Source organism: Micromesistius poutassou (genome assembly GCF_964030765.1).
Source record: "Micromesistius poutassou genome assembly, chromosome: 19".
NCBI lineage: Eukaryota > Metazoa > Chordata > Actinopteri > Gadiformes > Gadidae > Micromesistius > Micromesistius poutassou.
This window is the reverse complement of record NC_140289.1, coordinates 1312200-1335006: the sequence shown is the minus strand read 5'-3', so window position 1 is coordinate 1335006 and position 22807 is coordinate 1312200. Positions and strand designations below refer to the sequence as shown.

The 22807-nt window shown below is 50.5% G+C and overlaps 2 protein-coding genes across 2 annotated transcripts; one reads left to right on the top strand and one right to left on the bottom strand.

Moving 5' to 3' along the window:
* Window positions 1-4387: 4387 nt before the first annotated feature.
* stmn4 (stathmin-like 4) lies at window positions 4388-7369 on the top strand (the record flags this gene model as incomplete). Its single annotated transcript, XM_084484231.1, has 5 exons — window positions 4388-4400; window positions 4491-4586; window positions 5080-5291; window positions 6633-6824; window positions 7310-7369. 5 exons carry the CDS (start codon window positions 4388-4390, stop codon window positions 7367-7369), a joined length of 573 nt encoding a protein of 190 aa, XP_084340357.1.
* A 1166-nt stretch (window positions 7370-8535) lies between these two features.
* mcm3 (minichromosome maintenance complex component 3) lies at window positions 8536-22267 on the bottom strand. The gene is made up of 17 exons (XM_084484140.1): window positions 22118-22267; window positions 20294-20406; window positions 19216-19424; window positions 17967-18097; window positions 17349-17587; window positions 16694-16802; window positions 15998-16151; window positions 15695-15826; window positions 14654-14862; window positions 13821-13995; window positions 13097-13223; window positions 12306-12456; window positions 11823-11963; window positions 10824-10930; window positions 10190-10263; window positions 9443-9557; window positions 8536-9325 (listed from the first exon to the last, which is right to left on the bottom strand). Exons 1-17 carry the CDS (start codon window positions 22190-22192, stop codon window positions 9127-9129), a joined length of 2460 nt encoding a protein of 819 aa, XP_084340266.1. The 5' UTR covers window positions 22193-22267; the 3' UTR covers window positions 8536-9126.
* Window positions 22268-22807: the final 540 nt, after the last annotated feature.

Here is a 22807-nt window from a genome sequence, read left to right as displayed (position 1 = left end):
CCACGGAGCTGATAGGATTCAGAGCGCTGGGTCAACACGCGCGGGACAAAGGACGGCAGCAGCAGCAGCAGCTGACTGGAATGAGCTCCTGGAAACATTGACAGACGCTGGCGTGATGCTGAGGACCCACGGAGTGAACCCTGACCTTTGACCCTAGAGGAGAGAGAGAGGGAGAGGGAGAGAGGGAGAGAGAGAGAGAGAGAGAGAGAGGGAGAAAGAGAGAGAGAGAGAGAGAGAGAGAGGGAGAAAGAGAGAGAGAGAGAGAGAGAGAGAGAGAGAGAGAGAGAGAGAGAGAGAGAGAGAGAGAGAGAGAGAGAGAGAGAGAGAGAGAGAGGGGGAGAGGGGGAGAGGGGGAGAGAGAGAGAGAGAGGGGGAGAGGGAGAGGGAGAGGGAGAGGGAGAGAGAGAGAGAGAGAGAGAGAGAGAGAGAGAGGGGGAGAGACAGGTAGAGTTCAGGGTATCACTCTGTATCTGCCCTACCTATCCATCTGACCATCTCTCTCTCGTAGAGACAGTAATACAATAGAGAGAGTATCCCTCTCTCCTCTCTCTGTCTCTGTCTCTGTCTCTCTCTCTCTCTCTCTCCTCTCTCTCTCTCTCCTCTCTCTCTCTCTCTCTCTCTCTCTCTCTCTCTCTCTCTCTCTCTAAGGGTCAGGTGTGAACCCCGTGTGTCTCGGGGTCAAAGGTCAGCATGCCTGTGCTGCCTGTGCCTGTGCTGTTGTTCAGGGTGTCGGGGTCAGGGGTCAGGGAGCTGTGGGTCCTTACTGTAGAGATTAAGTAATTCATTGTGTAAGTGTGTGGTGTGTGTGTGTGTGTGTGTGTGTGTGTGTGTGTGTGTGTGTGTGTGTGTGTGTGTGTGTGTGTGTGTGTGTGTGTGTGTGTGTGTGTGTGTGCGTGCTCTATGTGGCGATATAGTCACTGATGACTGCGCTGCTCGGACGTTAGCCACGTCCCGTAAAGAGGAAGTGATGTCATACCGCTTCCTGGCACCAGGGGGCGACAGAGGGCTGCGGTCAGCTGCTGTTTTGAGATCAATTTCTGATTAAAGATGAAATTCATTAATCCCAGAACAAAAAATATGGGTGCCACATTAGAAGTGTTAGTAGCAGAACAGTAATGTTAATTTAAAAGATAATTAAAAAAAAAAAAAAAAAACATACAATGAGTATAAAAATTAAACAAATATTTTCATATTTTTTCTCAGTGCTCACACACACACACACACACACACACACACACACACACACACACACACACACACACACACACACACACACACACACTGTGAGTCAGGTGCATTGGTAACGATGATCTCATCCAGAGATAAAAGATGATGTCAGAATATAAAGCCAGGGTTCAACTGCTGGAGAACCTCACTCAGACACACAACACGAACACACAACACGAAGACACACAACATGAACACACAACACGAACACACAACACTCAGACACACAACACGAACACACAACACTAAGACACACAACACTCAGACACACAACACGAACACACAACACTCAGACACACAACACTCAGACACACAACATGAACACACAACACTAAGACACACAACACTCAGACACACAACACTCAGACACAACACTCAGACACACAACACTAAGACACACAACACTCAGACACACAACATAAACACACAACACTCAGACACACAACATAAACACACAACACTCAGACACACAACGCACACATAACACATAACAGAGACACATTATACAAGATAGATATATTATATTATAGATATATATTATATTATATTATAGATATATACATACAGATATATATATATATAAATATATATACATAAACATATTTACATATGTATATATGTATGTATCTAAACATATATTAATATATATATATATATATATATATATACATACGTATTTATATACATATACATGTATATTAATATAAATACAAATACATATGTGTATGTATACACAGTATATATCAATACATATACATGTGTATATATATATATATACACATGTATATGTATTGATATTCTGTATACATACGTTTTTTACGTTTATATTCATCTCTCTTTCATTTTAATCAGTTTCCTGCTCCTGGACCCCTTTTAGGAGAGGAGAGAGGAGAGAGCAGGAGGGGGAGGAGAGAGGAACAAAAGGACACACCCGAATGTGTGACAGTGACCTACTCTCTTGCTCTCGCTCGCTCGCTCTCTCACTCTCTCTCTCTCTCTCTCTCTCTCTCTGGTAAAGTGACATCATGTGTGTTGTGTGAACTAAATAAAAAGGGTGTACATAATCTAAATAATCATAATAATCATAATAATCATAATAATCATAATAATTACAATCAGATCATTATAATTACACTATTGTTGTAATGTCATCCTTTACATTATTATTATTTAGTTGCCTGTGTCGTAATAATAAGGCTGCTCCTATTGGCTGGGGCCGAGGGATGCTGGCAGAGCCCCGGACCAATCACAGCTCTACGTGGTGATGTCATCCAGGCAGAAGAGATGCTGTTGCCCGGCACCTGTCTCTGAGGCGCCAGACTGGGTAACCGTAGTTACGGGACCACCAGGACCGCAGCATCAGCACCACAGACAGGGAGAGAGGTGGGGTAGGTGCTCATAATGCGCTCACATCCTAGTGATGAAGGGCTCTAATCTGGGGTTAGATCTGTTTAATCTGGTGTTACATGTCTTAATAGGGTGTGAAATGTCTTGATTTAATGTTAAAAGTCTTGACTCTTGACTCTGGGGTGAGATATCTTTATTCTAATGTTAAATCTTAATGGTTTGGTATAAATAAATGTCTTTAAACTGGGGTTGAATACAACTATCTCTCCATGGTGTTGAATATCTCTTATCTGTTGCTGATTAATGTTTATGTGTATGTTTTATGTGTTTAATGCTGTTTAAATATCTCTAACATCTTTATTGTGATGTTAATCATTTGTACATCTCTAATGTTAATCATATTAACATTTCTAATCTAAAGCATATGAATATCTCTAATGTTAATCATATTTACATCTCTAGTGTTAATCATATTAACATTTCTAATCTAAATCATATGAATATCTAATGTTAATCATATTAACATCTCTAATGTTAATCATATTAACATTTCTAATCTAAATCATATTAATATCTCTAATGTTAATCATATTAACATCTCTAATGTTAATCATCTTGATAACATTATGTCACCATGTTAGGGACGATGTGTGTGTGTGTGTGTGTGTGTGTGTGTGTGTGTGTGTGTGTGTGTGTGTGTGTGTGTGTGTGTGTGTGTGTGTGTGTGTGTGTGTGTGTGTGTGTGTGTGTGTGTGTCAGTGCAATGAGGGCGACAGGCATGGTGCAGTAGAGGGAGACAGAGATTGAGAGCGAGAGAGAGAGAGAGAGAGAGGGAGGGAGAGAGAGGGAGAGGGAGAGGGAGGGGGAGAGGGAGTGAGGGGCTAGGGGGGAGTGGGAGGGAGAGAGGTGCAGTTAGCACACTCTGGCTTGTCATGTTTTATTAAGCAACCTCAGCACTGAGAGGGGTAGAGAGAGAGAGAGAGAGAGTGTGAGTTAGATGTTAATTGATGACATCACGCTAGGAGATGATTGTTTTAGTTGCTTAATCTAACCCGAACAACAGGAAGTAACCTAGCAGTACGCAGGAAGTCAACTAGCAGTACACAGGAAGTCAACTAGCAGTACACAGGAAGTCAACTAGCAGTACGCAGGAAGTCAACTAGCAGTACACAGGAAGTCAACTAGCCCTACACAGGAAGTCAACTAGCAGTACGCAGGAAGTCAACTAGCAGTACACAGGAAGTCAACTAGCAGTACACAGGAAGTCAACTAGCCCTACACAGGAAGTCAACTAGCAGTACGCAGGAAGTCAACTAGCAGTACACAGGAAGTCAACTAGCCCTACACAGGAAGTCAACTAGCAGTACGCAGGAAGTCAACTAGCAGTACACAGGAAGTCAACTAGCCCTACACAGGAAGTCAACTAGCCGTACACAGGAAGTAAACAGGAAGTACTCTAGAGGAACAGGAAGTGAGCAAACCATACACAGGAAATACATCAGCAGTACACAGTGAATGAACTGAAGGAGGCCGCAGCAGCAGACAGAGCAGAGATGTGCAGCGTGTCAACGTTGGAGCGTCAGGGCGGTCTGTGGGACGCTGGGATACAGCTGGACCCTGAACACCTGGAGAACCCGGACACCTCCCTCTCTCCCTCTTACTGTGTGTCTCTCTCCCCCTCTCCCCCTCTCTCCCCCCCTCTCTCTCTCTCTCTCTCTCTCTCTCTCTCTCTCTCTCTCTCTCTCTGATAGAGGGAGTACAGCCACCAGTGGTGCAAGACAGCCAGACAGACACCAAGACAGAACGCTTCAAGATGACTCTTGCCGGTAAGTAAGATGTGTGTGTGTGTGTGTGTGTGCGTGTGCGCGTGCACGTGTGCGTGCGTGTGCGTGTGTGTTAATACCTTTGTATCTCAGCCTACAGAGAGAAGGTGCGGGAGCTCCCCCTGGTGTCTCTGTTCTGCTCCTGCTTCAACCCGCAGACTCTGGACTCGGCGCCTTATAAGGCGGAAGGTAAGACGCCGTTCCTCGTCCGGCCACCAGGGGGCTCCGGAGCGCCGGTGGTGACTGGTGGCCTGACAGGTTCACCGTTAAACACGGCGCCTGATGAACCCGTCAGGTCAGGTGTTGACGGGGTTGACCTGTGGTGCAACCATAGAGTCACAGCTATCGGTTGATAGCAAATGTCCAACTTTTTACCAATTCTCTTAAAGCTTCTGCTAAATGCCCTAAATGTGAATTTTATGTTCTATTATTTGACTCCTGTCTCTATTCTGAACGGTATTATGTTTTCTTTCACTCTGTACTTATTGATCCGGTCCTGAATCCGGTCCTGATCCGGTCCTGATCCGGTCCTGATTCCGGTTCTGATCTGGTCCTGATCCTGGTCCTGATCCGGTCCTGATCCTGGTCCTCATCCGGTTCTCATCCGGTCCTGATCCCGGTCCTGATCCGGTCCTGATCCGGTCCTGATCCGGTCCTGTTGTGGTTCCCCCCCCTGGTCCAGACGCAGTGGACCTGGGTCTGGGCTCCATGCGGGACGTGGAGGTGATCCCCCTGAGCCAGCGGGCGTCGGGCCAGGCCTTCCAGGTCATCCTGCGGCCGCCCTCCTTCGACGGCGTCCCCGAGCTGCACGGCGCGCTGAGCCTCACGCCGCGCCGGGACCCGTCCCTGGAGGAGATCCAGAGGAGGCTGGAGGCGGCCGAGGAGCGGCGCAAGGTGTGGGGTTAAGGGTTAAGGGTTAGGTTCAGGGTTAGGGTTTGATATCAGGGTTAGGTTCAGGGTTAGGGTTAGGGTTAAGGGTTAGGGTTAAGGGTTAGGGTTAGGGTTAAGGGTTAGGTGCAGGGTTAGGGTTAAGGGTTAGGGTTAAGGGTTAAGGGTTAGGTTCAGGGTTAGGTTAAGGGTTAGGTTCAGGGTTAGGTTAAGGGTTAGGTTCAGGGTTAGGGTTAGGGTTAAGGGTTAGGGTTAAGGGTTAGGTTCAGGGTTAGGGTTAGGGTTAAGAGTTAGGGTTAGGGTTAGGGTTAAGGGTTAGGTGCAGGGTTAGGGTTAAGGGTTAGGTTCAGGGTTAGGGTTAAGGGTTAGGGTTAGGGTTAAGGGTTAGGTGCAGGGTTAAGGGTTAGGTTCAGGGTTAGGGTTAAGGGTTAGGGTTAGGGTTAAGGGTTAGGTGCAGGGTTAGGGTTAAGGGTTAGGTTCAGGGTTAGGGTTAAGGGTTAGGGTTAGGGTTAAGGGTTAGGTTCAGGGTTAGGGTTAAGGGTTAGGTTCAGGGTTAGGGTTTGAGATAAGGGTTAGGTTCGGGGTTAGGGTTCAGGGTTAAGGGTTAAGGGTTAGGGTTAAGGGTTAGGTTCAGGGTTAGGGTTAAGGGTTAGGTTCAGGGTTAGGGTTTGAGATAAGGGTTAGGTTCAGGGTTAGGGTTAAGGGTTAGGTTTTAGGGTTAGGGTTAGGGGTTAGGTTCAGGGTTAGGGTTTGATATCAGGGTTAGGTTCAGGGTTAGGGTTAGGGTTAAGGGTTAGGTTCAGGGTTAAGGGTTAGGTTCAGGGTTAGGGTTAAGGGTTAGGTTCAGGGTTAGGGTTTAATATCAGGGTTAGGTTTAGGGTTAGGGTTCAGGGTTAAGGGTTAAGGGTTAGGGTTAAGGGTTAGGTTCAGGGTTAGGGTTAGGGTTAAGGGTTAGGTTCAGGGTTAGGGTTTTAAGGTTTGGTTATAGAGTTCAGCTTAGGTTCTATAGCTCCACATATATACATTTATATACATATATGTCTATATCTAAGATATAGACATATAACTCTATATAGATATAGACATATAACTCTATATAGATGTATAGATATAGACATATAACTCTATATAGATATATAGATATAGATGTATATATATAGACATAACTCTATATAGATATAGATGTATAGATATATAACTATATAGATGTATAGACATATAACATATAGATATAGATGTATAGATATAGATGTATAGATATAGACATATAGCTCTATATAGATATAGATATATAAATATAGATGTATAGATATATCCGTCCCCCTCTGCCCCCCCCCCCCCCCCTAGTGCCAGGAGGCGGAGCTGCTGAAGCACCTGGCGGAGAAGCGGGAGCACCAGAGGGAGGTGGTGCAGAAGGCCACGGAGGAGAACAACAACTTCATCCGCCACGCCAAGAAGCGGCTGCAGCAGAGGATGGAGAACAACCAGGAGAACCGGCAGAACCGGCTGGCCGCCATGCTGGAGAGGCTGCAGGAGAAGGTACCGACGCAGGGCCACCCCGCCGGCTCTCCAGGGGTCTCTGCCCCCCTGGGTCTCTACTACCCCCCTGGGTCTCTACCTGGGTCTCTACCTCCTGGGTCTCTACCTCCTGGGTCTCTACCTCCAGGGTCTCTACCTCCTGGGTCTCTACCTCCAGGGTCTCTACCTCCAGGGTCTCTACCTCCTGGGTCTCTACCTCCAGGGTCTCTACCTCCTGGGTCTCTACCCCCCTGGGTCTCTACCTGAGTCTCTAGTACCCCCCTGGGTCTCTACCCCCTGGGTCTCTCCCCCCGGGTCCAGAGGTAGAGACCCAGGTCGTAGCTGTGGGGTCTACAGACCAGGGTGTTCCTACAGTAGATAATCCTGATGAAAATCTGTGTTCTCAAGTTGTGCTTCATTCTCTCCCTGTGTGTGTGTGTGTGTGTGTGTGTGTGTGTGTGTGTGTGTGTGTGTGTGTGTGTGTGTGTGTGTGTGTGTGTGTTCAGGACAAGCACGCAGAGGAAGTGAGGAAGAACAAGGAGATGAAGGAGGAGGCGTGTCGGTAGAGGAGGGGGCGTGTCCACGTGTCTTGAAGAAGGGGCGTGTCGTGTCCTCAAGAAGTGTGTTTCTGTTTTAGAGGCGTGTCTTAAGAGGGGCATGTCCGTGGTGGAGGCGTGTCTTAAGAAGGGTGTGTCTGTGATGGAGGCGTGTCCTAAGAGGGGTGTGTCTGTGATGGAGGCGTGTCCTAAGAGGGGTGTGTCTGTGATTGATGTTTAAAGTGTTCTTCTCTGAAGCAGCCAGTAAAGAAAAGTTAAGTCTGATTTCTACATGGGGGGGGGGGGGGGAGGTAAACAAAACATACACACCTACACACATTAACACACAGTCTGACACTCTCGCACAAACATCAACACACTATTTTGTAAAGGTTCATCGTCTGCATGGTAGTTTTGTGGCGTTCTCTGGTGGAATCAAAGCACAGGTCAGCGCCTGGAGAGTCGGCCAATCCGGAGGGAGCTCTGATGCGTTTAAACTACAGGGTGTTTGTCAAAATAAACGGCTATTTACACTTTTTCTCTGCTCGTCCTCATTTCTGACATTAAGACGCTTTAGCACGGACACTTTGATGCTGAATCATCAACTAAGGTCTTAATTAGAACGATGGAACTTCCAATTTAATTCATATTTAGGTGGGGTCTCATTCAGGGTGACATGAGTTGTGTTTGGGGTCGGGGGTCAGAGTCTTTGGAGGACGGGGGGGGGGGGGGAGCCGTCCCTCCAGGTTTCCATGACTACGGAGACTCTCCAGTAAACACGACGCCGCCTGGCCTCAGAGAGAGAGTGAGAGCAGTGAAGCTGCAGCCGTTTACATTCAGTGTCAGCTGGCTCAGTTCACACAGATTAAAATGAACTAGTTTGTGTTCTTATTTCACAATGTTGAATTTCAACATTGTGTTCACGAGTGACCGACACTCACGCTGCTCACGCTCAGTAGCTGCAGGCGGGGGGGGGGGTCGTTCAGTTCACCGCTCACTAAATAAGCGCGTTCAATGCACAACACGGTTTACATCACATGTTCTTCAACAGGAGGACGGACAACTGCTGACGTCTGAGGAGCAGCGAGAGAAAGCGGAATGTGGAATAAAACCGCAAGGTAACGTCATGTGAAGACTGAGAGGTTATATAACAGGTATAGACGGTGATGGTTGAAACAAACACTGGCGCAAAGAGGTTATGTCATGTTTTTATCTCCTGTTCAGGTTACAACACTAATGAACCATTTCACTTCAAAGTCATATAAAGTAATATATTTACACAAAACTCCCCAATAACAGAAATGTGGTCGGGGTTATTCTTGGATGTCTACGGTCGACAACAGAAACCAATCAAAGTTTGTGGCGTTTAACTCCAATTAGAGTTCCCTCGTTAAGAGACAACCAATCAGAAGGCCTGAAGGATAACGGTGACACACAGTTCTCTGAGCAACTGTTGGACGGGGGCCACGACTCCGCCCTCCGTCTGTCACCTGGCGTAACAACAGCCACCTTCCCACTCCTGTTTCCACGACAACAAGGATAAAATGTTTCAAAACAAAAGCCTCCTTCTCTCAACCACATTTCAAATTAAAAGGCCCGCAGAGAAGCCGTCAGAAAAAGAAATAAAACTGCTCTTTTTTTTTTCCATTTTAGAAATTCTGGACACGTTTCTCTCCATCAGGTCCGTTTTGGATTCAAAGTTAGTTTGAAGGAAGGCGCGTGGCTCCTCTGCTGCTCCTCCTCCTCAGATGAGGAAGATGAAGGCGCGTGTCTCCTCCTCCTCCTCCTCAGATGAGGAAGATGATGTCGTCGGCCACCATCACCTGGTTGTCGTCCTGCATGCGTGAGAGCGCGGCGCGGACCTCGCCGTCGGAGAACGGCGCCTCCTGCCCCTTGTTGACGCCCTGCAGCAGGGACACCATCCCCACCGACTGGGCGTGGCTCTCCTGGAACACCGAGAACAGCCGGGCCTTGAAGGCCTTCAGCCTGGTGGGCGGAGGGGGGGGGGAGGAGGGGGAGGAGGAGGGAGGAGGAGGTCAGTTAATTCAGTTCAAACACCTTTCAACCACCTGTTCTGTCGGTCTGAGCAGCGTGTGGACCCACCGGTCTGCAGAGATGGGGCTCTGGCCGTCCTGGGAGGGGGGCACCACCTCATCCTCCATGGCCTCCTCCTCCTCCACCTCCGGGGTCTTGGCGGGTTTGGGAGTTCCAGCCTGGACTGGGGGGGGAGAGGTGAGGACACACGAGATTAAACTAAGATTATAGTGGATTATAATCCAGAATATCATACCATTTCATAATATAGAATAGACTAGGCTAGACCATGTATAGTAGATTATAATATAGAATGAGAAACTACAGATTAAACCAGATTATAGTGGATTATAATCCAGAATATCAAACCAGTTCATAATCTAGAATAGACTAGGCTAGACCATGTATAGTAGATTATAATATAGAATGAGAAACTACAGATTAAACCAGATTATAGTGGATTATAATCCAGAATATCAAACCAGTTCATAATCTAGAATAGACTAGGCTAGACCATGTATAGTAGATTATAATATAGAATGAGAAACTACAGATTAAACTAGATTATAGTGGATTATATTCCAGAATATCAAACCAGTTCATAATCTAGAATAGACTAGGCTAGACCATGTATAGTAGATTATAATATAGAATGAGAAACTACAGATTAAACCAGATTATAATCCAGAATATCAAACCAGATCATAATCTAGAATAAGATCTAGATCTAGACTAGGCTAGAACCTGTAATAGTGGATTATAATCTGGATCAGATTATAATCCAGAGTGCATCTCAAGGTGGTTCTGTGTTCTTACTCTCTGGGACGTCGTGCTCGGCGCTGAAGTCGAAGGGGCTGTAGGGCTCGCTGCCCTGGGACCCCCGGCGCCCCCTGAGGACGCACAGGGAACAGCAGCCAGTCAGCACCACTCACACACACACACAGGGAACAGCAGCCAGTCAGCACCACTCACACACACACACACAGGGAACAGCAGCCAGTCAGCACCACTCACACACACACACACACACAGGGAACAGCAGCCAGTCAGCACCACTCACACACACACACACACACACACACAGGGAACAGCAGCCAGTCAGCACCACACACACACACACACACACACACACACACACACACACACACACACACACACACACACACACACACACACACACACACACACACACACACACAGGGAACAGCAGCCAGTCAGCACCACACACACACACACAGAGAAAAGCAGCCTGTCAACACCACTCACACAACAATACAGAGAACCACACACAGAAGCACACACACACAGAACCACACACACAGAAGCACACACACAGAAGCACACACACAGAAGCACACACACAGAACCACACACACAGAAGCACACACACAGAAGCACACACACAGAACCACACACGGTACAACGGTGTGAGGGTCTCAGGAGGCCGTACCTCTTCCTCTCTGAGCGGGGCGTGGCCTGGGAGCTCCTCACTTCCTCTTCCTCGTCGGAGGCGGAGTCATCGTCCTTCCTCGACCGTTTCCTCTCCTTCTCCAACACCTGTTCACACGCATTTCAAAATAAAAGTCTCAACTGGTGTCTCAAAAATAAAAAAATAAAAAAATTAAAAAAACAAGTCTCTTCTCCATTCGCCAGAACCTTATTTCAAAATAAAAGCCTCTGACATACCCAACTCCTACACCCACAGAAACAACTTAAAAGCAAAACAAAATAAAAGCCCTTCCCCTAAAAGTGTTCAAACACTGAATAGTCCCTTTGCTCCAGAGCCTGGTTCCAGATACAATAGAACCTGGTCCTTTCACAGTAAAAGCCCGTCCTATGATCCCAGCAGGTCCTTTCACAGTAAAAGCCCGTCCTATGAGCCCAGCAGAGGACCTTTCACAGTAAAAGCCCGCCCTATGAGCCCAGCAGGTCCTTTCACAGTAAAAGCCCGCCCTATGAGCCCAGCAGGTCCTTTCACAGTAAAAGCCCGCCCTATGAGCCCAGCAGGTCCTTTCACAGTAAAAGCCCGCCCTATGATCCCAGCAGGTCCTTTCACAGTAAAAGCCCGTCCTATGATCCCAGCAGGTCCTTTCACAGTAAAAGCCCGCCCTATGAGCCCAGCAGGTCCTTTCACAGTAAAAGCCCGCCCTATGATCCCAGCAGGTCCTTTCACAGTAAAAGCCCGCCCTATGAGCCCAGCAGGTCCTTTCACAGTAAAAGCCCGCCCTATGAGCCCAGCAGGTCCTTTCACAGTAAAAGCCCGCCCTATGAGCCCAGCAGGTCCTTTCACAGTAAAAGCCCGCCCTATGATCCCAGCAGGTCCTTTCACAGTAAAAGCCCGCCCTATGAGCCCAGCAGGTCCTTTCACAGTAAAAGCCCGCCCTATGAGCCCAGCAGGTCCTTTCACAGTAAAAGCCCGCCCTATGAGCCCAGCAGGGGGACTACAGACCTTCTTGAAGTAGGCGAACTGGACGAGCTCCACGGCCACCTCAGAGTCCTCCAGCTCCACGGCCTTGCTCATGCGGGCCTTGGCGTGGGCGGTGGCCAGGCGGATCAGGGTCTCCAGGGTCCGGGCCGTCACCGGGGACGTCTGGGGGGGGGGGGTGAGGTGGGGGGGGGAGACGGTTGCTTGGGTGAAAACCACAACCACTGTTTGGGCCAAACGGACCACGTGCTCGTTTTCGTGCTGTGTGCAGCGCTGCATTTTCATGTGTTCATGTGCGTCAGCTCGTCAGTGTTGTGTTGTGTGTGTGTGTGTGTGTGTGTTCATGTATTCATGTGCGTGGCCTGTTTAGAGTCGTGTTCATGCGTTCACGAGCGTGGCTCGTTTAGAGTCGTGTTCATGCGTTCACGTGCGTGGCTCCTCATAGCGCTGTGTGCGTGTTCATGTATTCACGAGCGTGGCTCTAGGAGAGCATGAGCGTTTGGTTACCCTGGCGACGTCGGCGGCCATCTGCTCCTGGCCGCGGAGGCGGGAGTACTCCTCTGCGATGTGATTGGCCGCCTGCTGCGTGAGCACGGGGGTCACGGCCTTAGCGAAGTGGATGTACTTCCTCATGAACTCCTTACTGATCACCTTGTCCCTGCACACGCACACACGCACGCACGCGCACACACACACACACACACACACACACAGTTAATGGAAGTGTTAATGGAATGAGAGAGTAAGAGAGTGACTGAGTGAGAGAGAGTGTGTGAGAGTATGTGTGTGTGTGTGTGTGTGTGTGTGAGTGAGCATGTGAGTGTATGTGTGTTTGAGAGTGAGTGTGATAGTGAATGAGTGATTGTGACAGTGAATGAGTGAGTGTGATAGTGAAAGAGTGAGTGTGATAGTGAAAGAGTGAGTGTGACAGTGAAAGAGTGAGTGTGATAGTGAATGAGTGAGTGTGAGAGTGAATGAGTGAGTGTGATAGTGAATGAGTGAGTGTGATAGTGAAAGAGTGAGTGTGACAGTGAAAGAGTGAGTGTGATAGTGAATGAGTGAGTGTGAGAGTGAATGAGTGAGTGTGATAGTGAACGAGTGAGTGTGAGAGTGAACGAGTGAGTGTGAGAGTGAAAGAGTGAGTGTGAGAGTGAATGAGTGAGTGTGATAGTGAACGAGTGAGTGTGAGAGTGAACGAGTGAGTGTGAGAGTGAAAGAGTGAGTGTGAGAGTGAAAGAGTGAGTGTGAGAGTGCCCTGGTCTGAACGGGCCCTGGCTCCTCCTCCTGGCTCCTCCTACCTGCGCCTCCTGCTCCCGTGCAGCAGCTGGTTGTGTTTCTCGTAGATCTGGAGGTCCTCCTGCTCCTCCTCCACCGCGTCGGGGTCCTCCGTCGCCAGCACGTCCACCGCGCCGCCCAGCGCCAGCGCTACACACACACACACACACTGCACTCAAACACCTGCACCACGCCGCCTAGCTTTAGCTTTAGCCCCCCACCTGCCAGTGGGGGGCCCGGTAGTGTAGCATATAGCCTAGCATGTAGCATGGTTACCTTAGCCCTCCTAGAATGGTTACCATAGGCCCAACTGCTGGCACGTCTTATAATAGCATTTAGCCTAGCATGTAGCCTAGCATGTAGAATGTAGCCGAGCATGTAGCCGAGCATGTAGCATGTAGCCGAGCGTGTAGCCTAGCATGTAGCATGTAGCCGAGCATGTAGCAGCATGTAGCCTAGCATGTAGCATGTAGCCGAGCATGTAGCCTAGCATGTAGCATGTAGCCGAGCATGTAGCCGAGCATGTAGCATGTAGCCGAGCATGTAGCCTAGCATGTAGCATGTAGCCGAGCATGTAGCCGAGCATGTAGCATGTACCCAAGCATGTAGCATAGCATGTAGCATGTAGCCGAGCATGTAGCCTAGCATGTAGCATGTAGCCGAGCATGTAGCCGAGCACGTAGCCGAGCATGTAGCATGTAGCCGAGCATGTAGCATGTAGCATGTAGCCTAGCGCGCGGCTGGTACCTGAGCCCTCCTGCTGGCGCGGGTCCCGGTAGCGGTGCATGCGCAGCACGTGGTCGGAGATCTGGCGGTCGTGCTCGGGGTCCATGACGTCCAGCATGATGAAGAGCAGGTCGAAGCGCGACAGCAGGGAGTCCTGCAGCCCGATGTTCTCCATGGGGGTCTTGTACTGGTCGTACTGGGAGGGGAGGGGGACCGCCAGTTAGCCTCAGAGGCAGAGTGAGCGAGTGAGTGTGAAGAGTGTGGATTTGTGAGTGAGAGTCTGTGAGACAAAGTGCGTCAGAGTGTGAGAGATTGTCAGAGTGTGAGAGTGTCAGAGAGTGTCAGAATGTGAGAGAGTGTCAGAGTGTGAGAGTGTCAGAATGTGAGAGAGTGTCAGTGTCAGAGTGTGAGAGAGTGTCAGAATGTGAGATTGTCAGAGTGTCAGAGAGTGTCAGAGTATATCAGAGTGTCCGAGTGTGTCAGAGAATGTCAGTGTTTCAGAGTGAGAGCATGTCAGTGAGAGAGAGAGTCGGAGCGAGAGTGTCAAGGTGAGAGTGTCAGGGTCTGAGAGAGTGTCAGAGTGTCATAATTTGAGCGTGTCAGAGCGTCCGAATGTGAGTGTCAGAGGGAGAGTGTCAGAGTGTCAGAGTGTCAGGGTGAGAGTGTGTCAGCGTGAGAGAGTGTCTCAGAGAGAGAGAGAGATTGAAATTGTGGAAATGAGAGGGTGTGGGTGTGCGAGTGACATATCGAAGGAGTGACATCTTGAGTGAGAGTGAGATAAACAGTGTCTCCCCACCCCCTCCCGTCCCCCTCTCCCCCGTCCCCCTCTCCCCCGTCCCCGCCCCCCCTCTCACCCGGCCGTAGACGGGGTTGGCGGCGGCGAGCACGGAGCAGCGTGCGTTGAGGCGGGCGTGGATGCCGGCCTTGGCGATGGTGACGCGGCCCTGCTCCATCACCTCGTGGATGGCCGTGCGGTCCATGTCGGACATCTTGTCAAACTCGTCGATGCAGACCACGCCGCGGTCCGCCAGCACCATGGCCCCCGCCTCCAGACGCCGCTCGCCTGGGGGGGGCGGGGAGAGAGAGGTTAGTGTGTGTGTGTGTGTGTGTGTGTGTGTGTGTGGAGTGTGTAGTGTTGTAGTTGCCAGCCTCCTGGTCTGCTGTGGTGTCTATTGTGCTAGAGTGTGTAGTAGTGTTTTTTGTGTGTGTAGTTTATAGTGTGTGTCTGTACCGGCCTCCTGGTCGGTGGTGTGTTAGTGTGTGTAGTAGTGTGTAGTAGTGTGTTATAGTGTGTCTGTACCGGCCTCCTGGTCGGTGGTGTGTTAGTGTGTGTAGTAGTGTGTAGTAGTGTGTTATAGTGTGTCTGTACCGGCCTCCTGGTCGGTGGTGTGTTAGTGTGTGTAGTAGTGTGTAGTAGTGTGTTATAGTGTGTCTGTACCGGCCTCCTGGTCGGTGGTGTGTTAGTGTGTGTAGTAGTGTGTAGTAGTGTGTTATAGTGTGTGTGTGTACCGGTCTCCTGGTCGGTGGTGTGTTAGTGTGTGTAGTAGTGTGTAGTAGTGTGTAGTAGTGTGTGTCTGTACCAGTCTCCTGGTCGGTGGTGTGTTAGTGTGTGTAGTAGTGTGTTAGTGTGTAGTAGTGTGTTATAGTGTGTGTCTGTACCGGTCTCCTGGTCGGTGGTGTGTTAGTGTGTGTAGTAGTGTGTAGTAGTGTGTAGTAGTGTGTGTCTGTACCGGCCTCCTGGTCGGTGGTGTGTTAGTGTGTGTAGTAGTGTGTTAGTGTGTAGTAGTGTGTTATAGTGTGTGTCTGTACCGGTCTCCTGGTCGGTGGTGTGTTAGTGTGTGTAGTAGTGTGTTAGTGTGTATATTGTGTAGTAGTGTGTAGTAGTGTGTGTGTACCGGTCTCCTGGTCGGTGGTGACGGCAGCCGTCAGCCCCACCCCCGAGGAGCCCCTCCCCGTGGTGGGGATGGCGCGGGGCGCCGTGTGCAGCACGTAGCGCAGCAGCTGGGACTTAGCCACCGAGGGGTCCCCTGTAACACAACAACACAACACACAACACGTTAACACAACACGTTGACACAACACAAAACACGTAGCGCAGCAGCTGGGACTTAGCCACCGAGGGGTCGCCTGGACACAACACAACAACACAACACAACACACAACACGTTAACACAGCACACAACAGACGCGGTGCGTACCGATGAGCAGCACGTTGATGTCCCCGCGGATGCGCGAGCCGTTGTCCAGAACCTTCTCCACGCCGCCCAGCAGCATGCACAGGATGGCCTTCTTGATGTAGGCGTGGCCGTGGATGCTGGGCGCCAGCGAGCGCGACAGCTGGTCGAACATGTCCTGCAAGGCACCATGGGACATGTGACCTCACGCTGGGAGCACGGAATACATTCTGATTCCGTCATTGATCGGCAATAAAAATAAATTGGAAATAAAGTTGCATATGACTGAAGGAATGCTTGTAGATAAATAACTTCTGCATGCAGAAATGTACAGACGGTTTGCATAAACATAAACCCAACATGGGCCTACTGTATGTATACAGTTCTACACACAGACATATACATATATACACATGATATGTACTGCATGATATGTACTGTATACAGTTATATACACACATATACACATGATATGTACTGTATGATATGCACTGTATACAGTTCTATACACACATATATACACATGATATGTACTGTACTGCAGTTCTATAGGATACAGTATCACAGGCTCTAGTCATATCTTCATATCTTCTCGTGTACTTCTTTATCTTTATATTTCACAGGAGGAAGTCGTCTCCGGTCGCTCAGAGTGCCCCCTGGGGACCGGAGACGGTCGTCATGGAGACCGTCGTCACGGTGACGGTTGCCATGGCGACCCACCTTGGCGTTGGTCTGGCTGAAGCGGCGGATCTTGGCGACGTCGGGAGCGGAGAAGACGGGGGAGACGTCCTTACTCATCTGCTTCACCTGGCACGCCATCATGATGGTTCTGAGGAGGAGGGGGGGGTTAGTAACACCTCCTCATACTGCTCCTCCTGCACCTCCTCACTCTACACCTCCTCACTCTACACCTCCTCACCATACTGCTCCTCCTACACCTCCTCACTCTACACCACCTCCTCCTCATACTGCTCCTCACCATACTGCTCCTTCTCCACATCCAGCCCACCTGAAGGTGAAGCCCCCCCTGTGTCTCCAGCCCACCTGAAGCCCCCCCACCCACCTGAAGGTGCCTGAGGTGAAGCCCCCCTGTGTCTCCAGCACCCCTGTGTCTCCAGCCCCCCCTGTGTCTCCAGCCCCCCCTGTGTCCCCAGCCCCCACACCCACCTGAAGGTGCCTGAGGTGAAGCCCCCCTGTGTCTCCAGCACCCCTGTGTCTCCAGCCCCCCCTGTGTCTCCAGCCCCCCCTGTGTCCCCAGCCCCCCCACCCACCTGAAGGTGCCTGAGGTGAAGCCCCCCTGTGTCTCCAGCACCCCTGTGTCTCCAGCCCCCCCTGTGTCTCCAGCCCCCCCTGTGTCCCCAGCCCCCACACCCACCTGAAGGTGCCTGAGGTGAAGCCCCCCGTCTTGCCGGGCAGGCAGCGGTAGGTGCCTATGACCTGCACGCGGTCGCCGGGCTTGGCAGTGTCCACCAGGTCGTTGTCCAGGATGATGTCCAGGCTGCGCGGCAGCTGGCCCGCCGGCGCCTTCTCGGGCATCTCCTGCACCGTCACCGTCTGGTGGTCCTTGTACACCGACAGCCCGAACTCCGTCTCCAGGGGGTTGTTCTCCTCGTCCTGGGGGGCGGGGCACGGGGTCACATGGGGGGGGAACGCAGGGCCCCGATTGGTTCCTCACCAGAGGAGCAGCGCTAGCTCTGTGGGGTGGCGGGCTAACCAGAGCTGTGATCTATAGTTAGTCAGTTCTAGTTATCTCTAGTTATCTCTAGTTAGCTGGTTACCTTGGTGGGGTAGATGGCTCTAGTTAGCTGGTTACCTTGGTGGGGTAGATGGCTCTAGTTATCTCTAGTTAGCTGGTTACCTTGGTGGGGGAGATGGCTCTAGTTATCTCTAGTTAGCTGGTTACCTTGGTGGGGCAGATGGCTCTAGTTATCTCTAGTTAGCTGGTTACCTTGGTGGGGTAGATGGCTCTAGTTATCTCTAGTTAGCTGGTTACCTTGGTGGGGTAGATGGCGGAGGAGGGGAAGGCCTCCAGGGAGGTCATGTCGGTGTACTTCCTCTCCACCGTCTTCTTGGTGGCGGGGCAGTAATGGACGCTGCGCACCACCTTGGGCCGAACCAGAGAACCTGGAACCACAGACACCACCTCATGACTCACAGACACCACCTCATGACTCACAGACACCACCTCATGACTCACAGACACCACCTCATGACTCACAGACACCACCTCATGACTCACAGACACCACCTCATGACTCACAGACACCACCTCATGACTCACAGACACCACCTCATGACTCACAGACACCACCTCATGACTCACAGACACCACCTCATGACTCACAGACACCACCTCATGACTCACAGACACCACCTCATGACTCACAGACACCACCTCATGACTCACAGACACCACCTCATGACTCACAGACACCACCTCATGACTCACAGACACCACCTCATGACTCACAGACACCACCTCATGACTCACAGACACCACCTCATGACTCACAGACACCACCTCATGACTCACAGACACCACCTCATGACTCACAGACACCACCTCATGACTCACAGACACCACCTCATGACTCACAGACACCACCTCATGACTCACAGACACCACCTCATGACTCACAGACACCACCTCATGACTCACAGACACCACCTCATGACTCACAGACACCACCTCATGACTCACAGACACCACCTCATGACTCACAGACACCACCTCATGACTCACAGACACCACCTCATGACTCACGGACACCACCTCATGACTCACAGACACCACCTCATGACTCACAGACACCACCTCATGACTCACAGACACCACCTCATGACTCACAGACACCACCTCATCAGAGACTAGACTCCATTACCCAGATCTCTATTGTTTTGGAAATCAACAAACTGTGTTCTGGGTAATGTAGTCTCTGGTTCTGGGTAATGGACTCCATTACGCAGATCTCCAGGATGTTAAAGACTACATCACCCAGACTCACGCTGGGTGCCGATGCCACACACACACACACACACAGTGACGATGCCCTACACACATACACACACACACACACACACACACACACAGTGACGATGCCCTACACACATACACACACACACACACACACACACACGGTGACGATGCCCTACACACATACACACACACACACACACACACACACGGTGACGATGCCCTACACACACACCCACACACACTATACACACACACCCAGACTCACACTTGGTGACGATGCCCTCCACACAGACCACGCCCCCCAGCAGGCGGGCGGTGAGCGAGCGCGGCGTGACGTGCTTGGCGCCGAAGCTCCCCTCCAGGCCGATGAAGAACTCCTCGTGCTGCTTGGCGTAGGTGGCGTCCACCGAGGCCACCATGTCCTTCAGCGCCCGCTGGAAGGACAGCAGCTCCTCGAAGGACTGGCTCATCAGCCTGCCGGTCACACAGGGTCACCCAGGGTCAGCCTCCCATTGGCCCGATTGATCGGCGTGATTTGACTCTCAGGTCGTTTAGCAGAACTTTGTTTTTGTTTTTTTAGACAACATTAAAAGGTGCCGTATTCCACCGCCACAGGTGTTGAGTGTGATTAGCCACGGTCACAAGCAGCCACTTTGAAAATCTGCCTCTTCTGACATCACAGGTGGGCGTGTCCACCTAGATGAGGTGTGCCGGATGGGATGAGCTAACGTTTTGCTACGGTCCAGTTGGTGGACTGGATCTATCCAGCACACGTCCAGGTGGACGTGTGCCCCACACACATCTAGGTGGAAGAGGCACATTTGTAAGGCTTTGTGAGGCTAATCACACCCAAATATGTCACCTTGAAGGAAACTTTACTCACTTTAGGATGAACTCTAACCGTCTACATAACCTCTGAGGTCCCCTCTGGGATCAACAGTCCCTCTTACGTTGCCCCCCCCCCCCCCTCCCCCCTCTCCGTCAGTGATGTCACTAGTGGGACGGGGGTTGATCAATGTCGTCGTTAGCAGGGAATTCATTTCGATCATTTCCCAACAAAGAAGGTATGAGTCCAGCCCAGAGACAGCAGTACTGCTCTGCTCCCAGACGTTTTAACACGTGAATATTCACCGCTATATTGCACCATTTTGCATTTATTTATTGTAAGTATTACTTATTTTATTACTTTGACCTAATTCTACCCTTTTGTACTTATTGCACCTCGGGTCAGAGACAGACGCTCTGAGTTCTCCATTTGTCTCGCACATATTTGGGAATTGACAACAAAGCTGACTTTGACTTTGACTGAAGCCCCGCCGCGTCACGTGACTGGGAGGACCTACTTGGCGGCGCGCGTCTCGTTGCGTCTGCGCAGGTCGTTGATGTTGACCAGGAGGCGGGCCTTGTTGTCGCTGATCATGTCCCGGACCTTGGTCTGGTACACGCCCTGGTCCTGCTGTGAACACAAACACGACACCGACACCGTCAGTAGGGGGGCGGAGGGCTCTGGGAGGGCTAGGTGGAGGTCTAGGTGGAGCTAGGTGGAGGAGAAGGTGGAGGGCTAGGTGGAGGAGAAGGTGGAGGGCTAGGTGGAGCTAGGTGGAGGAGAAGGTGGAGGGCTAGGTGGAGGTCTAAGTGGAGCTAGGTGGAGGGCTAGGTGGAGGAGAAGGTGGAGGGCTAGGTGGAGGTCTAAGTGGAGCTAGGTGGAGGGCTAGGTGGAGGAGAAGGTGGAGGGCTAGGTGGAGGAGAAGGTGGAGGGCTAGGTGGAGGTCTAAGTGGAGCTAGGTGGAGGGCTAGGTGGAGGAGAAGGTGGAGGGCTAGGTGGAGGAGAAGGTGGAGGGCTAGGTGGAGGAGAAGGTGGAGGGCTAGGTGGAGGAGAAGGTGGAGGGCTAGGTGGAGGTCTAAGTGGAGCTAGGTGGAGGGCTAGGTGGAGGAGAAGGTGGAGGGCTAGGTGGAGGAGAAGGTGGAGGGCTAGGTGGAGGAGAAGGTGGAGGGCTAGGTGGAGGTCTAAGTGGAGCTAGGTGGAGGGCTAGGTGGAGGAGAAGGTGGAGGGCTAGGTGGAGGAGAAGGTGGAGGGCTAGGTGGAGGAGAAGGTGGAGGGCTAGGTGGAGGAGAAGGTGGAGGGCTAGGACCCCATGAACCCCAACGCCCCCCCCCCCCAGCTCACACCGTGGACCCCCACCTCACAACACTGACTAGAGGTCCTTCCAGACAGAAAACATCTTCACGACCACCGGCGTTCCTCAAGGGAGCGACCTTCTCCACTGCTCTCCAAACTCCACACACACACACTGTGTGTGTGTGTGTGTGTGTGTGTGTGTGTGTGTGTGTGTGTGTGTGTGTGTGTGTGTGTGTGTGTGTGTGTGTGTGTGTGTGTGTGTGTGTGTGTTTACATAATATGTAAAGACATAATATGTAAAGACATTTCGATTGTGTGGTGATATAACATAACAATATTATTGTTATATTATATAATAATAACAATACAATAATACACAAAACAATAAAAGTAAAATACAACAATAATAACAATATTATTGTTATGTTATATGACCTCTTTCCATATTAACGGGACTGGAGGTTCCTATTGGTTCTACATGTGGGGGCATAAATACTAATATACACAGCTTTAAAAAAAAAAAGAGTCACATTTGACCTGTCAATCAACCACTTGTCTCTCACGCCCTGATGGACAGGAGAGGAGGAGGAGGAGAAGATGAGGAGGAGAGGAGAGGAGGAGAGGAGAGGGACTGTAGGAGACGGACGCTGCATGGGGGGTGTATTGTCCGGGGGGTGAAGATCCCCAGACCCCCCCCCCCCCCCCCCCCACCCCCACCCCCACCGTAATGACCCCTCCATAGGGGGGGTAGGGTCTGAAGGTTTCTGGTGTGCACTGTCTGTGTGACGTCATTTTAGGTGATAAAGTGGTAGTGTAAACCCCGTGACGTCACACTTTAATCCGCACTTCAGTTCACCGTTGCGGGCAAATAAGAGTTAAGATCTACTGAAAAACAGCGATCTATTATTCATATGACTCAGTTACAGACGTGTTTAGTGGTTGGTTGAATAGCAGTAACTAATCGAACTCTTAAGGGGTATTTAATGGGCCGCATGGTCTCCGAACAACACGGACTGGTTAAGTTAAGTTAAGTTATATAAAGACTCACATCGTCGTCCAGGAAGTCCAGATACTCCCTCTGCGCCTCCCGCATCTCCGCCTCGTTAATAACCTCGTTATTCATGTTAATAACGGTCCTTAAGGTTGTTATTCGGTCCTAATAAGGAGGATATTCAGTAACGTTCAGGAGATGATGATGAGCCGCACCGCCTGTCCTCAGAAACACAATACTGGGGCTTTCGCGCCACTGGGATACCACGCGGTACAGAAACGTGCAAACCGATTGGTCCGAACTGCTGCTCTTCTTTTGCATGTTCGGCGGTAAAAGCAAGGTCGGCCAATCAGAGGACGGTGTCTCTACGGAACGACACGCCCCCTCAGAAAGTCCCGCGAAATACCAGAGGAAAAGGAGGAGTTTATAGCTCTTTATTCTCTGTAACTCTAGTATTATTTTGATAACAATTAATGTATTAAGACGGGTTTAGACGCTGCTAACTAACAGCCTGTTTATCTCTCTCTTTTCTATGAACAAATAACAAACTAGAATAGGAGGGTATTCAGTCGTTGTTCCTTGAAGAACGGAAGCCAGAGCAGCGACGTAAATAAAGGGCAGAACAGCGCGCCCTAGCGGTGACAGAAGGCACCACAAGCACGAAATAAACCGGCTTATTAGGGTTAGACAGCGTCATTCATTGATTGATTGTGGTGTGAATGGGATCTAAGGGCTCAATGAGTCAGC